The sequence below is a fragment of the Xiphophorus hellerii genome, chromosome 22 (assembly GCF_003331165.1).
Source record: "Xiphophorus hellerii strain 12219 chromosome 22, Xiphophorus_hellerii-4.1, whole genome shotgun sequence".
Classification (NCBI taxonomy): Eukaryota; Metazoa; Chordata; class Actinopteri; order Cyprinodontiformes; family Poeciliidae; genus Xiphophorus; species Xiphophorus hellerii.
The window spans coordinates 12,782,847-12,804,967 of record NC_045693.1 but is presented as its reverse complement, the minus strand read 5'-3'; the positions used below and the strand labels follow the sequence as shown (position 1 = coordinate 12,804,967).

At 37.5% G+C, this 22,121-nt stretch overlaps 1 protein-coding gene across 7 annotated transcripts in view; it reads left to right on the top strand.

Annotated features, from left to right (window-relative positions):
• The window catches only part of adgrb3 (adhesion G protein-coupled receptor B3), a 126,786-nt gene that overhangs the window by 96,377 nt on the left and 8,288 nt on the right, over positions 1-22,121 (top strand). For 5 of the 7 annotated variants that reach the window (XM_032552933.1, XM_032552931.1, XM_032552934.1 and 2 more), the window contains 10 exons: positions 6,037-6,163; positions 7,237-7,340; positions 7,518-7,620; positions 16,426-16,576; positions 18,350-18,419; positions 18,823-18,889; positions 20,499-20,602; positions 21,237-21,335; positions 21,624-21,795; positions 21,928-22,023. In XM_032552933.1, the coding sequence (XP_032408824.1) occupies positions 6,037-6,163; positions 7,237-7,340; positions 7,518-7,620; positions 16,426-16,576; positions 18,350-18,419; positions 18,823-18,889; positions 20,499-20,602; positions 21,237-21,335; positions 21,624-21,795; positions 21,928-22,023 (1,093 nt within the window). The remainder of the gene's footprint in view (positions 1-6,036; positions 6,164-7,236; positions 7,341-7,517; positions 7,621-16,425; positions 16,577-18,349; positions 18,420-18,822; positions 18,890-20,498; positions 20,603-21,236; positions 21,336-21,623; positions 21,796-21,927; positions 22,024-22,121) is intronic. The other 2 variants (XM_032552935.1, XM_032552932.1) reach the window with 1 other exon arrangement.

The following is a 22,121-nucleotide window of genomic DNA, read 5'->3' as shown; positions in this document are numbered from 1 at the left end:
GATTATTGTTGCCTTGCTGCTAGCACACATGCAGCAATGTTTTGTAAATGCATGATTGTAGACAGTTTAAAATACAAATATCAACCTGAAAACTCTTTAAGTTTGCTAATTAATTCACTCTGGGTTTGATTAGGACATGGGGTTGTGCATTGTGCTGTAATTTGTTCTATATGGCAAAAGAATGTAAGTTTAAAATAACACTGTGGGTGATGTAGACTGTAATTCCAAGCTTCGCTCTCGCGGTGACTAATGATGGACTCTTGGGAACACATTTTGCATTAATTTATACTAGGTGCTATTGTTGCATGTGCGTATCGGCACAACATGAATTGGACTAAGTGTGTGTACCCTGTCTTTGTATTTTTATGCAATAGTTTGAAAACAGCATGAACATGTTTCTGTGACATTTCAGAGGCACTATTTTTTATTTTATTTTATTTTATTTTATTTAATTACATACATTTAGAGAAATGCCTATTTAGATTTTGCATGACGTGCAAACGGTATACAGACCAGTAGCTGAAATGATTTTACACCCGACAGACTCATCTGAATATTCAGACTCTTATATGTCTACCACATTACTAGAGTTTTTCCTCACTTTGAGTTAATAAAACCTTTCCTGCTACATGGAAATTCACACTCATTTTTCATTCTCTTCATCCAGTTAAAATACTCAGTGTGGCCTAAAGTCTGATATAAATCGCCCATCATCAAGATATCCAAGATGGATGGAATCATTTTACAGCACTGGTTCCCCACCCTCCTCTCCCAATCATCATGTGTCAGTGTTTCAAGAATTTATAAAAACTGCCTGAAGTGCATAGCTCTAGGAACTTGTAACCCCCCCCCCCCCCCCCCCCACACCTTAGTGTCTGAATAATACAATGTGGACATGCAAGGAATTTAAAGATGTTTTATAACATGCATGAGAATATTCAGTGATGTGATGAGTAGTGCTTATGTGCTGTTGTAGGAGCACAGAGCAAAGAAATGCTGCTTAGTGTGTTATTTCAGAATGTGCTTCTGTGTCATCTCGCTAGCTCAATGGCCACGAGCTTTAGTGTTTAATACACATTGTAAGTGGATTCCATTGACATTTAAAAAAATAAAATTGCTACAGGATCTCTGTGTTTCTGGTGTATGCAAAAGGTTATGGAAAATTGAGACAAGCATTTCTTTATTTAAAGGTTTAAATACTAAATCAACCCAAAGCTCTTTCAGCAAAAAAGGTAAAAACTTATTGCAAAGGAGTGGAGTGGACAACATAAAGACAGGGATACCAACATGTGTTATTCATTACAAAGATTAAAAAAAAACTAATGTTGCTTACAGTTTGAAACAGGCTTTATATTTCTAATGGGGTTAATAATACATTTTAACAATTTTCTAAATAATATGAATCAATCTTTAGCAGATTTTTCAACAGTACATTATATCTGGGTTGATTAAAGGATAAGAATAAGCAGTACAGGTTTGGAGTCCTACATGAACGCCATCAAGAATTCACTGTGGCTTTGTTTCAAAGCTTCTGCAAAGTCCCAAGATTTATTTCTATGCAGCTTTGCATTAAGTTTTTCCCAAGATCTTGCATTGATAAAAGAAAAGTCCAACCACTCTGCAATATCTTCTCCAGCACATACCAAAATGTCTAAATATCGTTAATGTCTGAACTCTGTGGTGGTCAATCCATGTGTCGGCTGGTCTCTGAGCCTCTAGAGGAGGACTGGATGTCTGGTGTTCAGAACCAAACGTGGAAAAGCAGCATTCAGCCTCTTTGCACCACAAATCTGGAACAAACTTCCAGAAAACTTCAGAGTTCCTTTAAGTCAAGGTAAAAACCCACCTTTTTAGAGCTGCTTTTGAACCATAATAAATGAAATACTGACTAATCATCAATGTGTATTGATGATTTTGATGATAGCACTCATTAGAATGTAATGTTTGTTTCTAGTTTTCTCAAATGCTGACTGTATGGTGTTTTATATGACTTTGTATTTTTGTGTTTGTATATGATGTAAAGCACTTTGAACTGCCATGTTACTGAAAAGTGCCACACAGGTAAACTTGACTGAATGTTGGATTGACCTTCTTAAAGAGACAGAAGTCAATTCAAGATGTCAAATTATGAAGTCGAATTTCTTCTAAGTTGTAATTGATATATACAAGATTTTAGTTACTTAGCTGTGCTATAAAAATGGCACCAGGTGGCTGGAAAATACATAATGTAATAAAGGTTGATTTTCAACAGGTCAAAACATTGCTCTACATCTCTCATCTTCCAAAATAGCTAAAATTATTAAGAATAACTGAGTTCCTTAAACGATTCCAAGTCAAGTAGGTTTTGGCATATGGCTGTAGATGCATCATTGAGTACATGCATAACAATGCAGTCAGCAAAGGGTATATCATGAATGTCATGTCATCAGTTTCAGTTTGGTTAACATCAACAGTGACACTTTCTCCTGGGGGCATTTTACATTCTGGAGGCCACTGAGGCCTCATAAGGTCATGCAACATGTCAAAAGTAGCCTGCAGAAAGTCCCCAGTCAGCTCCTGCTCTCCTTTCAGATTCTTCTGTGCAATGCACAAAGGGTAAGCCATTATCTAGCAAGTCAAAGTTAGAGATAGACCAGGGGAGATAAGAAGAATACATTGAAAAGTCAAAGACAAAGAGGTATCAAATATGTCACTTTGTTATTCAGCGCTGGAAACAGAGTTTGCATATAAATATTAAGATTTCAAGTCCGCTACTGCAAACTGTGATCAAGCTCTTTATTAAAAAAATAAAAAGTATATTGGTCCAAATATGCATTTTTTTTCTCTGTGTGCATATTATTTTTTAACCAAATAAAAGAAGGTTTTTGTTTTCATCCTCTCCTACTTTGCAAGAGACCTTCCTCAAGGATTACAATTTTGAAAAACTTAAGTTTAACTTGTCACCACCAACCATCAGCAGCCTGTTGATTTTTGAAGGGTATGCACACAGGGGCTTTTGCTTTCTGTCATGTCTTTTTTCCTTATATTTCTCATGATAACTTCACTACACCCACTGATGCCTCCTTGCTCCAGCAGGCGGAAACAACTAAACCTATTTTTGATCAAATGTTTTGATCTGTGATTCCTAAATAGTCACAGATATTGCTGTATATCTGTGATATTCTCCACAAGAAGCCATGGAGAAAGTAATTTAAGCAGTTTATATTACCCAAATCATCCATCTTTGAAATTCTTCTTAATTTTTTTTTTATGGATTATAGCTCTTGATTCCTCCTCTGTGAAATTATTCCTCCACTTTATCAGGAAAGATGAGCTTCATAAATTAACATTATTATGCATGGATAATAAAGTGCATTTTAAACAAAGCGTTTACTGAATTTAGTGTATTTAATTTACTTACTTCTTACAGCCATTCTGTCTTATGTCTAATTAAACAAATGCCCTCCTAAAATTTCTTTACGAGTCTGTCAATTGGACCAATACCAACTAAAATGCATTAACTTGCTAGTTGCATCCAATATGGGTTATAATGTGTATCAGTTGGTAACACAGTGCAGCAGTTTAGTAAAGCAGAGTGGGAACAAGGGGGGAACTGTGATGTGGATGCATTTACCGCTAGCAGTGGTTTGAAGTTTGAAACTGGCTCCAAGGTTCCTTTCAGGAATAATAAATATTTCTGCCATATTGATCAAATGACAAAGCAGGATTGCCATGCACCGAACTGCTCTCACAAATCAACATGCAGAATGTTCTCTGTTGTCGTAAATCAGCCGCATGCATCTTGTTTTGCCTTTTTGTCATGAAAAGGGTTCATGCAGAGGAGAGCAGAGAGACAGACAGATGTTTTACAGGACATACAGGGTAATGGCCATACCTATTAACCCTCTTGTGATCCTAACATTCTGTTTACTCCCCTTGTCCTACAAAAATAACCCGCCCTAACAGAAGCCCCAAAATAAAGGAAATTAATTTCATTTTAAATCCAAAATCTATTTTGCATGATGAAACAATCTGACATTTATCAATTCTACTCAATTTAATTAATTTTTTATCATGTATTTTTGTTACAAAATACAAAAAGACGATCAACAATATTACATACTTTTTTTCTTTTTACCACAAACCAAGTGTTGTAGCAGTTTTCTTTTACACAGTAAATGTTTATTATTGTCATTACAACACGAACAACATTACATTAACAGGGAAAGGAAGAAAAGAAAAGTCTTGTCCCTTATCTACCCAGACAAAGTAAAATCCTCTGAATACCTTTGTGGTGACTCTTGACGTAATTACTCTGGCCGCAGTGCTGCAGTTAAATCTATTGTTAAATCTGTTGCCTTTTTCCTTCCACACAACTTTGAATTCATTCTTTTGGCTACAGTATTCTTCAGCAATAAATCTTTAGAGCTTACACTTTATTAGTGGGTTATTTAAGATGAATGTCTTCCTCAGTACATTAAGCATATTTCACCAGAGGAATTTAAAGTTTTCAGTAACCTTAGATCAGAATTTTTATTCAATTTCAGTTCTGTTTACATAGTGCTGTCTCTTAACAAATGCTCTCTGAGGCACTCTACAAGAAAGTCATTTCAATTAAATCAATTCAATCACGCATACGTTTCAATCGATGCTATCAAACAGTGCATTAAGCTCAGTTTATTGTTCCAAATTGACTTAAAAAGTTTCTGTTAATGGAATCCTAGCAGATTGCGTCGAGTCATTGTCGTGTGGCATGCACTCCTCCTGGATCAGCACGTAGCGACAGTAAACAACCACTTGCGTTGTGTCGTTGACTTTACAGCAATCCCTCATAGGGCAGGGCTGTAACTACAGTAGAGAGAAAAAAACATAGACACTTAGTATATATGTTCGTTTGAATCTATGTAATATTGTTTCCGTTAATAAATCAACAGACTAAAATAAATGGTGTTTTGTATTTAAACTTTAAAATATGTTTAATTTTGTTATGGTTTGGGTTTTGCCTTCTGGTCCCCTGACAACAAGTGTTTGTGATCAGGTTGCAGTAATGACACCTGTTTACGCTCACTCGCTTCCAGCCTTTCTGTCAGCAGGTTAGGTTTTCTCATATGTTTTTTTTACTTGAAGTATCAAAATCACTAAAACCAAGTCGCTCCTTTCATTTCTCTTTCCAGCGCTGTAAAGTGGGGACTGGCTGCAACCACTTGCGCCGTCTCTGCGGGGTGGTCCGACTTTTGCTGTGGTTTATTTATCTGTGGGTTTTTGACGACTTTTGTGTGCAATAGCTGTCATGAGAGTTCCTATATTCCCCTTGCTCTCAACCGGTAAATTAAAACAGAATAAGCAGATCGTGTGAGAATTTATTTTTTTTATTGTACGGACCCCTCCCCCCTTCTCTTACTCTGGCGGTGTAGAACAGAGTATCAATCTGATGCTGTCCATCGTTTCCAGGGTGAACCCCCCCCGCCCCCCCTAAGGAAGCATCCAAAAGCTGCTAATTAAAACAGTTGAGGGACGAAGAAAAAAAAGCGATAGGAAAATAGAGGGGTTACCTAAATCAGGTAATCCGTTTGGATTAAAGAAAAAAAATCTACAAGAAGGGAAATCCAAGGTAATTGTAAATGTTTTCATCTTGAGTGCTATGCGGGGTTGACGGTGTTTTGATACCAGGAGGCCGGCTGGTATTTATGCGCGTATGGCGAATCAATCAGCACCGGTCTGCTTAGACAGCTCCGCGCTTCCTCCCTCCTCCTCCTCCGTATCTCTGCCTCTCTCTATCCGCTCCAGCTGAAACGTTGCTTGGAGCCGCACAACGAGCCGTGTCTTGTCTGCTCGCCTCTCTTTTTTTTTTTTCCTTTTTCCCTTATCCCTCTCTATCTCTGCGGATCTACTCTTGTTTCATCTCGCCTTTTGAAAAACCTGAAGCTAGATACCAATGAGTCCTGTGAAGTAGTCGTGTCACCACCGCTGGAAAAAAAAAAAAAAAAAAAACAAGAAAGAAAAAGGGAAAGGAAAAGAAAGAAGAAATCTTTAACTGCCTTTGCCTCCTCCTTGCAGGAACGATTCTTGGGGAGCCTGGTCCGCGAAAGGATGCAAAACGGTGCTCACAGATGCATCCCATACAAAATGCTCGTGTGATCGTGTATCTACCTTCGCCATTTTGGCTCAGCAACCGAGAGGAATAGTGAGTAGCGTATTGATTTGTTATTCAGTGTGGGTTTGATGGGCTAATGTAAAGGTGAAACCCTGCGTGTTTGTGCGTGCGTATGTGCGTGCGTGTGTTGGAGAGAGAAAGAGAGAGAGAGAAAGAGAGAGATGGTGAGAAGCGAAAATTGAATCTTTGGCGTGCTAATCCCCTTAAATAGTAATTGAGCTGTGCAGGGCGCGTGTGTGGGGATATTTTCTAATTTCTGCTCAGATTTGCATGGTAGGTTCTGTAGGAACATGGATGTGAGAGAGGGTGTGTACATGCTAGTACTTGTGTGGCATGTTCTTATATTTCCATCAATCAAATTTGTTTAGGGATAAGTTTAAAAAAAAGTGAAGTGTTACTAAGACTTTTCCATCATCAGTGGAAGCAGAAACCTGTAATTTAAAGATAAGGGAACTAGCACTGATGACATGGAACATTTGATATAAGATCTGATTCTGTTACTGCAACGACAAATAAAATATGTTACATACTTTGTCTGCAGGCCTGAAACATTTACAGACAAATAGCAAATAACCAGCACTTGTGCTACCTCCAAGGACATATATATATGGCTGCAGGTTGTGATTAGTTCGCAAGCCCCTGATTGGTCAACACCTTGCACAAAGGGTGTGGAAGGGTCTCCAGTGTGCAAATCTATGATATATATATGTATGAATATATGTATGTGTATATGTTTGTATGAATGTATGTGTTTATGTGTTGTTATACATTTGTCTGTTTGGGTTCCAGGTCCCTAAATTTGAGATGCAGACCTGCAGAATTAAACAATAATACTGTTTTTCCACTCATTGGGTTTTTATTGTCTTTTTAAATTGATCACCTATCTACTATGAAATAGAAACCATTCTTTTGTGCTATGCATCCAAAGCCCACACATACACCTCAAACCACCCAGTTAATTAAGGGGCCCTCTGTGGATTGGGTTTCAGATTGGTGGTTGTTTTGATTGCTTCTCTGCTTCAGGCGATAATAAAGATTTACTGTCCTGCATGGACCACGCATACAGCCACTCACCAACTGGTTTGTCTCTGTCTTTTCAACAGACTATGGAGTACTCAGGGGTCCCATCTGTGACACTGATAGTTGGCTGTGGTTTGTCTTGCCTCGCCTTGATCACACTGGCGGTCATCTACGCCATCTTATGGAGGTAAATTAAACACTCCAAAGACATATGCGTTAGCCATATCATATGATGGTGCATTTGAGTTCTTGTCACATATTTGATGTGGTATTACTACATTCCATATTCTATGAGTAAAACATAGAGTTGAAAAGTGCTCAAAAATAGCTGTTTTGTTTTTCTCTCTTGTATTTTTTCTTTTAGATATATTCGATCTGAACGATCCATTATCCTGCTGAATTTCTGCCTATCTATAGTCTGCTCGAACATACTAATACTTGTTGGACAAACACAAACCCACAATGTGGTAAGTCTGACATACAGATACAGCAGGAACAGTTTGGAAAGTGTTTATAGACATGTTTTGCTGTGAATCTCTGCTTTTACAGTCATGGTTAACAGAAGTGCACACTTCATCAATTATATGGTTATAAAGTATATCAGTGTTGCCAACCTTTTCAATTCTAAAAAGCCATTTTTGCCTTTGCAACTATAAAATTTGGCTAAAAAAAAAATAGACAGCATCTTTTGTGAAATAGAATTTATTTTTATTCTAGATTTTAGCAAAAAAAACAAACAAACATTTATAATTTAAAAGGAACAATCTTCCTTTTGTAGACTTATGCTACTATTGTAAATTCTTCCCATATTTATATGAAATGAAATAAAACATTTACCCTACTTAATAATATAAATGAATAGTTTGGAGATGGATACCATAAAGTGACTGAAAAAGAAATATTGCAGTATTGGTGTTTTTCTAAAGTAAAAAAATCCATGCAGAGATTGCATAAAACTATCCAGAAAAACTGTCAAACCCACCTTTTTCCATTGCCTTTATGATTAAAAACATTGTTCCTTTCCATACAGTTTTTGCTCTGTAATTAAGATTCACAGCAGAGGTCCTAAAGAGCAACATGCGGCTCTGGAACTGCATAATGAGAACGTGTGGCCTTAACCAATGGAGCTTTTTTCATGTTCTGAAATTATTTAAATCTAAACTCAAGTGGACAAAACCACGCGTCACAGATTCTGACATGGCATTATTTATTTCCCAAGGCAAATAAAGACGGTAAAAAAATCAAGTACATCACTAACACTAGATGGTTATGAAACTATTTTCTTTTACCATGTATTAAAGATTTCTTTGTAGTACTTAGCAGTTCCCAGTCACTTTGAAAGTGTCAGATTCATTCACCGTTTTTATTCAATAGCTGCTTTTGAATGTGTTTTGTCAGATTAGGAGAAAAAGATTTTTAGAAAATTGCTTTTTGTTCATGCAAGTATTTTCCTATAATGACAACAAAAATGGAAGTGTTCTAAAGCCTTGACAAGACTGTTATTGGCTTAAAACTATTTCCCTCTGGTGAACTTTATTAGTCCAATCTGTTATTGAAAGAGGTGATTTAAAGGCAATTAAAACTGAGAATCCATAAAGAAGAGTACATTTATGGACATTAGGGACTGTTGAATAACTCTGAATCTGGTTTTATTGCAATCAGACCTTGCACACACAAGGATTCACATTTCAGGATCAGTCTAAACCTATTTACCGTAAATGAGCAGATAGAGGTTCTGCAGCATATGTTTTATAGGCAGTACAGAAAGAGAACCATGCCATCAGGCATACCAATAACTACTACTTAAACCACTGTAGATTTTAGATAGAAAACCAGAGAACTGTAAGTGGAAGACTTCTTCCACTAAAATATCTCACTTTCTTTCTCTATTGTCATAACCAGCCAGTAAACAAGTGGCTGATGTAAAAGATTGCTTGGGGAGAAAAAATTAGTTTGAATTCACAAACTGCCTACACAGATGCCCTTCTCAGTCATCTGGCAGCTCTACAGAAAGATGCATTGTCCAACTACTGGCATTTTATTGTATAACAGTTTTCTCAGTGTCTTTGTACCTTTTGCAAAAGGCCTTTTTTAATTCTGAAACTTATTATTTTACACTTTCTCTGCATGGATCGAGGGTCTTTTAGTCTACTGCATCATTAGCATGGTAAACCTTTCATCACTTGGATTTTACTACAGTGCAGTCAGTTTAGATTTTAAACACTTTACACACGTTTTAGTTAGAGCTTAAAATGTCACATAGCTACATGTATTTTTACTATGGATGCAATGCAATTTTACTTGTATTACAATAATGGTTTCAGTTGTGATTAAAACACATTTTCCTCAATACTCTTCTCCTTTTCCATCATCATGATGACTATACAACTCTCAGCAAGCTTTAACACATCAGCCACAACAATCTGCATCAATGCAGATCATAAATACATTGCACTTAAATGATGGTCGCTTTCCCTGCTGGAGTCCAACTTCAATATGGGAAAGATTGAAAATGTAATGATTAGGATTTGATATATTATGTGTCCTTTGGATCTACATGTGTTTGTTAAATTCATGTGCCCTTGGACCACTTAATACCATAAAACTGATTGGTTGATAAATAGATGATTTGAAATAAGAAGCTACCATAAAAATCCTACGATTAATCAAACTTTTTTTTCTCTCAAAACACTGCACATTAAATGTGACACAGTTCAGTTACTTGAAACAAAACTGACTCATTTCATGCCCATCATTTTAATGTCAGAAAATATCAGAAACTGCATGAGCTCATCTGCTTGTTTACTGGCCCTTGCATAGCTGACAAACAGTAGTAGCTTATTCCATGAATGTACAATGCCTCAGGACATTTTTCATAAAGCTGAACTGATTTGAAGCCTTGTCAGGTTTAATCAGGCCTCTATTCATCCACCTTTTGTTGATTATAAGAAACATTGCTTAACATGGAACACTCACTCTGCAGGCCTCTAATAGGATGTGTGTCTATAAAATCGAAGAGATGACACACTTCTCAGAAAATCCACTATCGTACTTAAGATGTCATTTTGAAGTGGTTTAGACAGACTCAGTAAGAAACTTTCACACTTCAAAGTGGGCTGACCTTCAACATTTTTGCATTAGCAATAAGTAAAATAACAATGAAATATCAAAGAGATAAGTGATTGCCTTTGCAAAAAAGGGTTTGTGCCCATGTTTCTTCAAAAAAAAGCATAAACTCAGTTAGTTTTGAAGTCTGGAAAGAGTGTGAAAACTGCATTTTTTAAAGTCTTGCTACATATTTGTGGCTCTTTTGGAGCCTTAACCATCTTTTCTTCCTATATTGTTTTGTATTTATTTCCACCCTTGGTGAAGTAAATCATCCCCATAGCATTATACTGTCACTACCACGTTGCACCTTAAGGATGTTGTGTTCCGGATGTGAACAAATACAAACGGATTTCCTAGTTTTCAGCTCATGTACATTTTTTGTGCCAATGTTTACTTTTTTTCTCCTTTAGATGACTTGTGAAATCTTGAATTCTTTGGCTAGAAGCCAAACGATCCAGTTAAAGTTGAAAAAGAGCACAATATGGTAGATTTATTCAGTCACATTTGTGCTGTTGGAAAAGAACAACTTCCAGGGCATCGAAATTATCAACATTTCCACCTTTGCTCCACGTTGAAAATCTGCGGGGAAAAATATTTGAAAATATTTCATCTGTTTGATCAGATGTAGAGTCGAGCCCCATGTTTGAGTGGTGGGCCAGCAATAGGAGAAAACACCGTCCCTGTGTGGGTTTAATTGCCATGGTGCCTGACACTGCCTCACTTGTTTTTCCTCCATCTCCTGTAAGAAGTGCATATAATTGGCTCCTCTGTTTGTGAATTCAGAGTTGCTCGTCATCTAATAGAAATCATCTCTTCTCTGTGGAGGTGTCCACTGGGAGCAGGAAGTCAGTGAGTCACCTGTGTGTGCGTCTCTACGCTGTTCTGCTGTCTGCCGTCCCTCTTCATCTGGCTTTATGGAAGGGAAGGAAGCAGAAAGAAGCAGATTTAACAAGCCAGCAGCATTAGGATGATTGTATAAAACTGAATACTCTAACGAGCATATACACAACAGGCATCGAAAGTCCAGTAAGAACAAGATAAGAGAAGCTTATCTTTATAAACTGATGCATTGAGAAATTCTTACTTTGCAAGAATGTGGCAAATTATGTTTTAGTCCAAATATCTTACTAAAGATTTGAGTTGTCAAACTAAAGGTTTTATCAGTTTTAAAAATGTTGAACAGATATGTTTATAAGGATATAATCCTGCATTACCTGATGATTGCAGGCAAGATGGTAAAATGCATTATATTTACAGTGTTTTACATAAGATTTTAAAAAAATCAAATAATCATCTTTTTTTACCTTAACCATAATAAATAATAATCTATGTAGAGTATACTTGTTTTTTTCTGTTTTGCTTAAGATTAAAAGTATTTCTGTAATTCCATAAATTTTAGTCATCTCAAATTTCTCGTTAATAGTTACGTAACAGAAATCTTCTGGCCATACTTAAATGAGTAATTAAATATATTTAGGACTTATGAGTGTCAGACATTTAACAATGTAATGAAGACGTTGATTCATAATCAGCAGAAGTAGTAATGCTAAATAATATTTTTAAAAATATCTGTCAGCATTGTTTATGTTAACAACACTTTTCCACCAGCGCTACCCTTTTGTTAACTGCTCTTGAAAAAGCTTACCACCCAAACAGGTATTCTTTAAAGCATCAAAGGAGGGTGCTTCAGCCAAAATAACAACCAGCCTCTTCCACCTACACTGAGTCAGACCAAATTGGAATTGGAATTAGAAAGTCACATGAGTTTTTTTCATAGTTATAAAGCATTTTAAATAATGCTAGTCTCTGCCAGACTTTCCACAGATGTGTTGCAGATCTAGTATGCCTTGATGCCATGTATATTAAATATCCTGTTTTGATAAACTGTTAAGTTTGACTCTTTTACCAGTGATATATAAGTCCTCAAGTGCATATTTCAAGCAATGAGTGATTAAACATTTTGAAATAGGTTGTATTCATATTAAGAAAGTGTATGAATATGTCATTATTCATACAAAATGAACCTTTATGATTCTTTGTAATAGGCCAACACACTGTAGCAAATAACGAAAATGTGAACTGGAATGAAAATGACACATGACTTTCAAAAGTTTTACAAACAGAACTCTTAAAATGTGGCTCAGAAATGTATGCAGCTTCTACTTTGTAGATGTGCATTTCATTGCAGCTGTCATTATTTAGAAATATACCTCAGTCAATAGAGTCCATCAAAAGACCAAATGTCCAGGGTTATCGTGGTACTCTTGGCTCCTTCTCAGGTTAATCATCCTCCTGGTGGGGTTTTCAGTTAAGTTCGTCCACAATGTCTTCTCAGTTGTACTCTTTCCATTGTTGGATGAGATTTGGATAATTATTCAAGATTTCAAGATTTCTTGACTAGTACACACTAATATCTATGTTAGCAAACCTAAACTATGGACAGAATTCTCCATCTCCTTTGGAAGTACAGTTGGCATACACTGAGTACTTTTAACTAGCAGTATCCAACAATATGATTTTAATTAACGACACCTTCTACATTTGTGTGTCATAGGAACTGCTTTCTCTCTGTCCATATTTGCTACTATAATCCATCACTGCCAGGTTTTTTTTTTTTTTTGTTTTTTCGATCACTTGACAATATAGTTTCAGTTCTTAATATCTGGGAGAGGATAAAGATTGAAAGGTCTTAGATGAACCTTTGGAGTTTATTGAGGCCACAGAAAAGAAATTCCTCACATTTTCTCCCCTCATCTAAAACTGCCATTATCGAGCTGGCCTGAAGACACCCCGTCACTGCCTCCCCTCACCTCTGTGTCTATCAGCCCTGCCACGTTTTAATATGGGCTCTTCCTCTGTGCCTTTGTTTCCATGGATACCGACACAGTGTGCTCAACGTCTCCCAGCATTTGCCTTTCAAAAGGGCAAAGTGAACTATCGGTTTATATCTCTTTTTTGGTATGACTGTCTGTACCAAATCTGTGCTATCACAATGTGGCCATGTTGTATTTCTCTCTCCCTTCTAAAAAAAAAAAACAAAAAACTGTTTTATTGTTCTAGAATAATGAGGCTGGATAGCATAGGCATCCAAGTGAACCGTGAAACATAACAGTTGCAAATGACCTGTTTCCAAGTAACAAGGCAGGCTCTATTTTCAGCACCATGGACAGCACATGAGCAGCAGCCACATCAGAGCTAGCTTTAGGGGAAAGTCCGAGAGGCAGAATGGCGACCAAACTAACATGGTTTCACTTTTCTTCGATACCTTAAAATCAGAACATAAATTTGAGCCAGGTTGTCCATCCTGGACATGATTGAGGTCTGCTTAACATTCTTCACTGCAGTTAAAGGCTATTTGTTTCTTCTACTTATTAAACAATATGTAGTGTCTATAGTTAGGAATTTCATTATGCAAAAGCATGATGAAATCTTTATGAAATATTTATAAAACAGAAAAAAATCTCTTGTATTTGCCTCAGAATTTACATGTCCTTAAATATTTGAAAATATTTTAAAGACATTATTCTGTGCTTGCTAAGGTGTGTTGATATTTATACCAGTATGATGTAGAGTACTTTGTAAATTCACATAGGCAAATATGAAAGTTGTAATTACATAATGATTAATGTTATTGTGCAAGTTACCTGTCATACCCCCTAAAATGGTTAATTTTATTATATATAGTTTTGTCATATTATGACCACAAACTTTTAATGCATTTGGGGGGATTTTATTTGATTAACCAACACAAAATAGTTGTAAAATTAAAGACAACTTTTATTCCCCATCAAGAACTTACAGTTAGTTGAAAGCAGTTGTTTCATTTTGGGGTTATCAAAGTAATAAAGAAGACTTCAAACAGATGGGCACCACACTTTCTTGATTCGTTTTTATAAAGCATTGTAAAAATTATTTGTAAACGTTTCCTTACACTTTTATTTCACAGTTATTCACTTGCCATCGGTAAGAGTAAAATTAAGACGTTTGGATAGTTTTAAAATTCACAGCACATCCAAGTTCTGATATTCTGTAAGATTTAAGTTGAAGTCTTCAAAGTTAATACATGCATTTATTCAAGTGTTTGAATATCGTTCCCAGGAATGAACTAACTCTGGATTATTGACTTGTGTGAACCCTTTGATCACTGCAGGGGATTCATGGATTTAGGATGGCTTTTGTCTTAGGAATGTAAACTTTATGGTAGATCTCATATTATGGTGTGGACAGTCTGGAATGTGAATGTGCTTCTTAGCTCTCTTTGTAAAGTAATGGGATTCCATTTCTTTGTCCCATAAACACCTATTATACTCAAAAAAGCCATGTGCATTGACACAATTTCTAAAATACTCATTTACAATCACGTGGAGCAAAAATGGAAAAGTGATGCAATGTTGTCAAGCCTTACAATACCACATATGCACTCTGTTTCTTTTTAAGCAGTGTTGTAGCTTTTTTCCCCCTCCTCCTGTCTGTGTAAAACACTTGACCTTGGCTCACATGCCTCCAGGTGGGATCCCCAGCATACTAATGAGGGTTAGTGCAGAGGAATGCTACGCCATCGCTTTCTGTGTCAGCTTGTCTGGCTGGGACTTGAGCTGAACTACCTTCAGCACCTCTGGTGTTTGCAGTTCAAAGTGATGCCAAGTTTCATTCGTTGCACAAAATGTTTCAACCAAGGTAGAAAAAAATTGTACGAAAGTAATTCACTGTTTTAATGTATAAATAATGTAGTCTCTAGTGGGTTGTAAATTTGTTTAAATTGTAACTCAAGTGCACTGAAAACCCAATATCCCAATATGTCCCAATCCCAAAATTGGGACAAAATTGTTTTATAAACAAAAATGAAGGCAAAATGGAAATGCTTGTGGAAAAGTAAGAGAACCCTAAAAACTACAGATATTTACAAAATACACAAATCATTTCTAAGGTCATTTCTAAATAAACAGCTGAGTCTGGTGTATCCAAGTTGGTTGTAAGGGAAAAATAAGGTTGTGGAAGGATAAAGGAAATATCCACATCTTTGAGAGGATTATGGGGTCCATTTAAAAGTTTGAGAGAGTCAACACAAGTCACGCTTCACAGATATATCAAGGACATGAGTAGCAGATGTTGCATTGCTTGTGTTAGGCCATTCTTGAACCAGAAACATTTGCTGAAGTTTCCCTAGAAGTAAAAGGACTGGATTGTGAGACTGGGGAATACATTTCTCTTTTCAAGTGAAAGTAAATGTTGGACTTTATTTGAAAATCAAGGTCCTAGAAGCTGGAGAAACAGGGAAGAAGCACATAATCCAGGTCATTTGAAATCCAGTTTGAGGTTTCCACAGCCACATTCCACAGTGATGATTTGGGGAACTGTCAATTACTGGTATTGGTCCTCTGTGCTTTCTCAAGTCCAACTTCAGCCCAGCTGCCTACCAGTAAATCCGAGAGCGCTTCATGCCTTCACCAGCAAGCATGATGACAAGCTTGCTGGTGATGCTGACTTCATTTTCCAGCAGGTTTTGGCACCTGCTGACACTGCCAACAGTAACCACACCTGCTTTAATGGCCATAGTATATGTGTGCTTGCCTGACCATCAAACTCTCTGACCTAAACCCCCAACTGGAAAATATTGAGTATTGTTCAGAGTAACACCAGAGACAGTAGACCAAATAATACAGAGAAGCTGAAAACTGCTGATACACCAAGCTGGGTTTCCTTAACACATGCTGGCCACCTGTATGCAATTCAGCACAGATGCAGTAATTCATGCAATAGGAGCCAAAGCCAAGCATTTAGTCTATTTGCTGTAAAGTACATGGTTATTAGTTAAGTAACTTTTTTTGGTGTTTTGTTTTTTCGATGTATCCATGTGACCATAGAATTTTCTGAAAAACTGAATTCTGAGTTTTGATTAGCTGCGAGCCATAATCAACATCTACCACATGACTGCACATGCTCATCAAAGAGGACTTCCAAGAAATTAAGGAACATTAATGTAACTGCTGTGTATCTGCAGGGAGTGTCTTGGTTTGCAGGAATATTTACAAATTTGAGAGCTATCAACTATTTTGTGTTTCAGCGGTATTAGAGCTGCATATAAGTGTGCATAGTGGATTAAAGGTAACCCACACTGATTAAAAGAAATCTCTGTGACAGTTTTTTTTTTCTTCCATCAACAGGGTGTGTGCATCATGACAACTGCCTTCCTGCACTTCTTCTTCCTCGCGTCCTTCTGCTGGGTCCTTACGGAAGCCTGGCAGTCCTACATGGCGGTGACAGGGAAGGTTCGCACCAGGCTCATCCGGAAGCGTTTCCTGTGTCTTGGCTGGGGTGAGTGAGAGGCTCATTTCACCGAACTCCTCATGTCACTTCTTATAGCTGCCGTTTTCTCACAGCAGCTTTCGGCGAGGTGTCTTTCCACAGCAAACTGTGCGTCTTTCCAGAGTGCTGCTCTTGTCGTCTCTGTAGGGCGGATGGATCTTCATTCTGTCAGGCTCTTTGTTGTGATTCCTTTGTGCTTCAGTCAAGCTCTCAGAGGACTGGATAAATAGACCGGCCTTGAGCAGAGAGTGTATGTGTATGTGAAAAGGGATCGGGGTGGGGGAGTGTTGGTGCAGCTCTCCTGTACTGTAGCAGGTTGCAATGACCTTATGTCTGATAGAGAGGGTGGGAGCCTGGCATTTACAGTACATTGCAGCAGAATACAGTTTGGGGTTTAAACATCTAAAATTTAGAAAAATTACATACTAAAGCAGTATTTAGTATAAGGAAGTTTAAATTCTATTTTTTATGTTTGGCAGAGTCTCATAGTCAATTTTCTTTCATATTCCCATGAAAGAAATGCAGTTGGTTGTAATCAAACAGCATAACATAATCTGTTCATAGCAGATTCTATTTTAAAAAAAAAGAAAACACTGTGCAAAATATTAGCACATAAGCACATCTGGTAATAAACCCTGACAGGCAAATTATCTGTATCAAAATGCAAAGATTTCTCCTTCATGTGATAAATGTCAGTCTGAATCCCCTGTCCAAATAGCTCCTTATTTCAGACTACTGGAAAAATCTCTACTTAAAAAAAAAAAAATCAATCTGATTATGAAAGAGCCCACTCTCATTCTTCTTGTTACCTAGCAACAAACAAGGCTCTCTTAGTCATTGCAGTGCCACTGCTTGCTGCAAAACATGGACAAAGGCTGTTTTACTATCAGTTGGACTGCTTAAAAAAGCCTAAGCAGGCATTTTGGTGAAAGACAAACAAGAAACATTTAAGAAAAGATGCATAAAAATTATATGAAAAAACAAAGGCATGCCCGCACAAAGCCTGGAAAAACATTTAGTGATTTTGACATGTAACAAAACAGGGGACACTGACATGATCAAAGATCATCTGTGAAGCAACATGCGGCGCAAAGAATACTGTTCGTGTCTTAATTCAGCTCGCCTCAGTACAGCACCCACACCGCGCTGTTGCTGTGCTCTGATTTATGGCGTGCTTGTGAGCACTCAGCACACTTTACCTCTTCAGCACTGCAGAGAGGCACAGGATGGCCACGGGGTCTTTGGCTCGTGCCTCCAGGAAACTGATTACATCAATTGCACCTGCCCGCGCCACTCGGAGAGGAAACGCTTTAATATTCTGAGCACACAATAGTGAAGACTGAATCAATTACACTGATCCATAATGAGGAGCCACATAGCAAAAAACCCCCCAAAAAACTCTATTCCTATTGAAAGGGGTGGGGGGTGGAAGAGTGGTGAAATTTCTCACAATACAGAGATGAAATCTAGTTACATGGCTTCCTGTGTGTGATGCACTACTGCCATTTTGTTAAAGCACCATGCAGTCTTTTTTCCGTCACCTCTTAATGGGATTTTTACAATATAATGAATAAAATGGTGAAATATATATAGCTGATCATATACTCTCAGATGTCTGCATAGCCTCATCCTGTGGTCTCTAATGGAATCACTTTAGCTGCACTTTGTTTAATGACTGGAAGGTACATTGCCTTGCTTATTTTTTGGGTGCACTGAAGTACATTTATGTTCTTGTGAGTTAAACTGCTCAAGTAACTATTTAATGTTCTGTTTTTTTTAAAGGATTGCCAGCTTTAGTTGTTGCCATTTCAATGGGATTCACTAAAACAAAAGGCTACGGGACCCCATTATAGTAAGTTTTTGCTTTTACTCCTCTCTTTAATATTCTGCACACAGACACGTTGGGTTCATGGCAACACTTAAGAATAATGATCAAATCCTTCTGCAGTGGCTTACTTATCCTAAATAGAGCCATAAACAAAGTCCCATGAACCCAATCAAATTTCAAAATAGCACAGCAAGACCCCAATTTCATGTGAGCTGCCTCTCTGCTGGAAACCAAATGCATAAACACTGCTTAAAATCTCCTTAGCATTTTATTGCTCTGTGAAACTTTGGGTGTGGAGTAACAACATATGGCACCTCTCCACTGACAATTGAGCAAAATAACAATGGTGTGCTGGAGTGCACCATTAACGTGGAAGTTAATGCTGTAGTGGGAGTTAATTGTTTTTTTTTCCTTGTTTCCCCCACAGCTGTTGGCTCTCCTTGGAGGGTGGGCTCCTGTATGCCTTTGTTGGACCCGCAGCAGCTGTTGTTTTGGTACGTCTTGGTTACCGATGTCTGCTTTTTTATTCCTCTTTGCTTGTTTATATAATACAATCTACTTAACAATGTGAATGTATTTGTCACTTCATCAATTATTTTATTAGCAAGGAAACGCATTTTAACTAACGATAATGTTCATTTGTTTTAGTCATGATTCAATATAATTGCTCTTTAACTGTGATGTGGTTTCCAAGTCAAAGTAATGAGCATTCAATCAGGCCCTGTGTTCAAATAATCCCTTTTTATTCACCATATAATAGTCTCCCATGCAGCAATGGGGTTATTAAGTATTTATGATTTAGACTTGTCCAGTATCTCATATAGGAGGCTAATTTAATTGCCCTATATTTACATAGTTGTAAATAGAAAATGACCCACAGACTCATCATTATCCAGATTGCTAAATTACTCAGATGGCAGAAACGTAATGCTATTTTTCACTGTCGAGTTTCCATAGTATTTCCGTAGAATTTGATTTGAGTGAAGAAAAAAAATTAACACTTTTTAAGTCTTTCTTGGCTGTAGTTTTCTTTTGTGATGGACTTCAGAGGAACACAAGCTCCCGTCTAACCATCTGCAGTGAGAATATCATGCCACAGAGTTATCGAGTTGTAGTTGTGCTGATACTTTACCTCCACTGCTCCTTACAGCAACCAAATACCATAGTCCTGTTGCGAGAACATTTCAATATCTTTTTTCAGTGATTCTTTTACATTTGAATGTTTTTTTTATGGACTATATCAACACAAAGTAGAAGATAATTGTTTTTGAAGGTACAAACTAAAGTATGACATACTGTAGGTGTATTTCTATTACCTCTGTAGTTATTTTGGGTCAATGTTAGTACTTTTTTGCTATTCTTCTAAAGTTCAGTCAAATTAAATGGAGAATGTCTGGAAACATGACTATTCAAATACTGTTAAATACTCTCAGATGATTTTGGTCTGAACTTTGACTTGGCTATTCTCACTGCCAAATATGCTTTGATCCAAATAGTCAGTTGCAACTCTGACTATATTTAGGGCAGCTCTGTTGCTGAAAGGTGAATCTTTGCCCCACCATCTTAAATCCGTTGCATTTATCCTAAACCATTCTCCTGTCATCTCTAGCCAGTCAACTTCACCTTGCTGAGCTAAATAAACCCCATACCAAGATGCTGCCACCTCCATGCTTCAGCTTTGCATTGCTGTATCTGCCTAACCTGTCACTTTAGGTGAATAGCCATCTCTTTCTGGGTTTGTAATCAAGGCATACTCTAAATTTTTTAAATCAAGCAGTTAATATTTCTCCATGATTTATTTGGAGCTCAGGATATTGCTTTGTCACCCAGTCATGTGTCTGTTCCCTATCTTCGTCATGTTGCTCTAACCCATAAAATTCCCCGAAAATAAACTGAAGTTTGTGAGTGTGATGTGGCCAATCTGACAGGCTGATTTTTTTCTTCAGGATACTGGGATGGGATGAGTGTGCAAGCCATGTCTCATCCATTGCCTGAAATGCCATAGAGTAGAGCAAACAATAGACGCTAGAGGTTAAAGCTCTTTGTAGATTAATGACATCGGTCGTCTGAGTCTGCATATTCTGCTTTCCTCTCTTCTAACAGGTAAACATGGTGATCGGTATCTTGGTATTCAATAAGTTAGTGTCCAGAGATGGAATCCTGGACAAGAAGCTGAAGCATCGTGCAGGGTATGACAGCACATCCTTGTTAGTACCAGTTTTTCTTCTTCATTTTTGAATATTAACATTTTTCAAATAACAGTCATATTCAATAAATTAGAATAGCTATTCCAGTGAAGCTTGTCTGTGGGAATAAAAGTAACCTTTGAAAAATAACAACCTTTAAGAAGGCATTAAACATAATTTGTAAACATGTGTTTATTGGTCTGATGTAGTATTCTCATCTTAAATATCATGTTTTCATTTGCTGTAAGCACAAAATTAAAATACCAGAAAGAAAGGATGGAATACATCAGACTGTGTATAATTAATCCATATAATGTGTTTCACCGAGTGGAGTTACTGAAACAAATTCTAATTATTTGAATATGATTGTATAAATACTGCATGCTTTGATTATTTTCATGTACTTATGGAGATCTGTACCTACTTTTTGATTTTATGTTGAAAAAAAAATAGAGGCATAAAGAGGTTAGTTTCCTCTTGGGAATGACATGGCTTTGTATTTCTCTGGCAGAATGAGTCCAAGATGAAAATGACTTTAACACCCACGCACTCATCGGCCATACTGTTGTTATAGCATGATGGAGGAAAAGAGAAGTCAGGTGGATGTCAGAGTTGTTTGTCATGATTTTGTCCCAATGTCTCTTGTGTCCCACAGACAGATGAGTGAGCCGCATACAGGATTAACTCTCAAGTGTGCCAAATGCGGTGTTGTATCAACAACTGCTTTATCAGCAACAACAGCAAGCAATGCAATGTAAGTGCCTGTCAGTGTCTGTGAATCAATAAAACGATGCTGCGGGGAGTTTCTTTCTGTACAGGGTGTCCACTGCAGGGTGCGCTAAATTCAGTTTCCAGATGCGCCCACAGTACCTCAGAACTACAGTGTGGAGGAGCTTTTGAAATGAGCTTACATAAACATCAGTATGCAGAGCAAAGCCTCACCATCATTCTGGAGGAAAGAGGTCGTCATGGAGATTTAACTCAGATCTCCAGACCTTGTCTCGTTTATCTCCTGCACAAAATTCTTCCTCTCTTCTTCCAGGGCATCATTGTGGAGCTCCTGTGTCGTCCTACCTCTGCTGGCTCTGACCTGGATGTCCGCCGTGCTCGCCATGACGGACAAGCGTTCCATTCTCTTCCAGATCCTCTTTGCCGTCTTTGACTCCTTGCAGGGTTTTGTCATTGTGATGGTGCACTGCATCCTACGGAGAGAGGTAAAATCAATCCGCCTTGTTATTTCTTTACTACTGACATGGGGTTTAAAGCAAATGTCCTGCTAGAACAGTCAAATCTGTCAATGTTTGGGTAAGTAAATTTATTCACACTGAAATTCCTCTCGTGTTTAGGTGCAAGACGCTTTCAGATGCCGGCTCAGAAACTGTCAAGATCCAATCAGTGGTGATGCAACAGGAACCTTCCCTAATGGGCATGCTCAGATAATGGTAGGCACAGTCACCCTGTTATCTGCAGTCACTAGAGAGTCTGATATTGTACCCAATGTTCCTTTGTTACATATAAAACATATCCACCACTCTTTTTG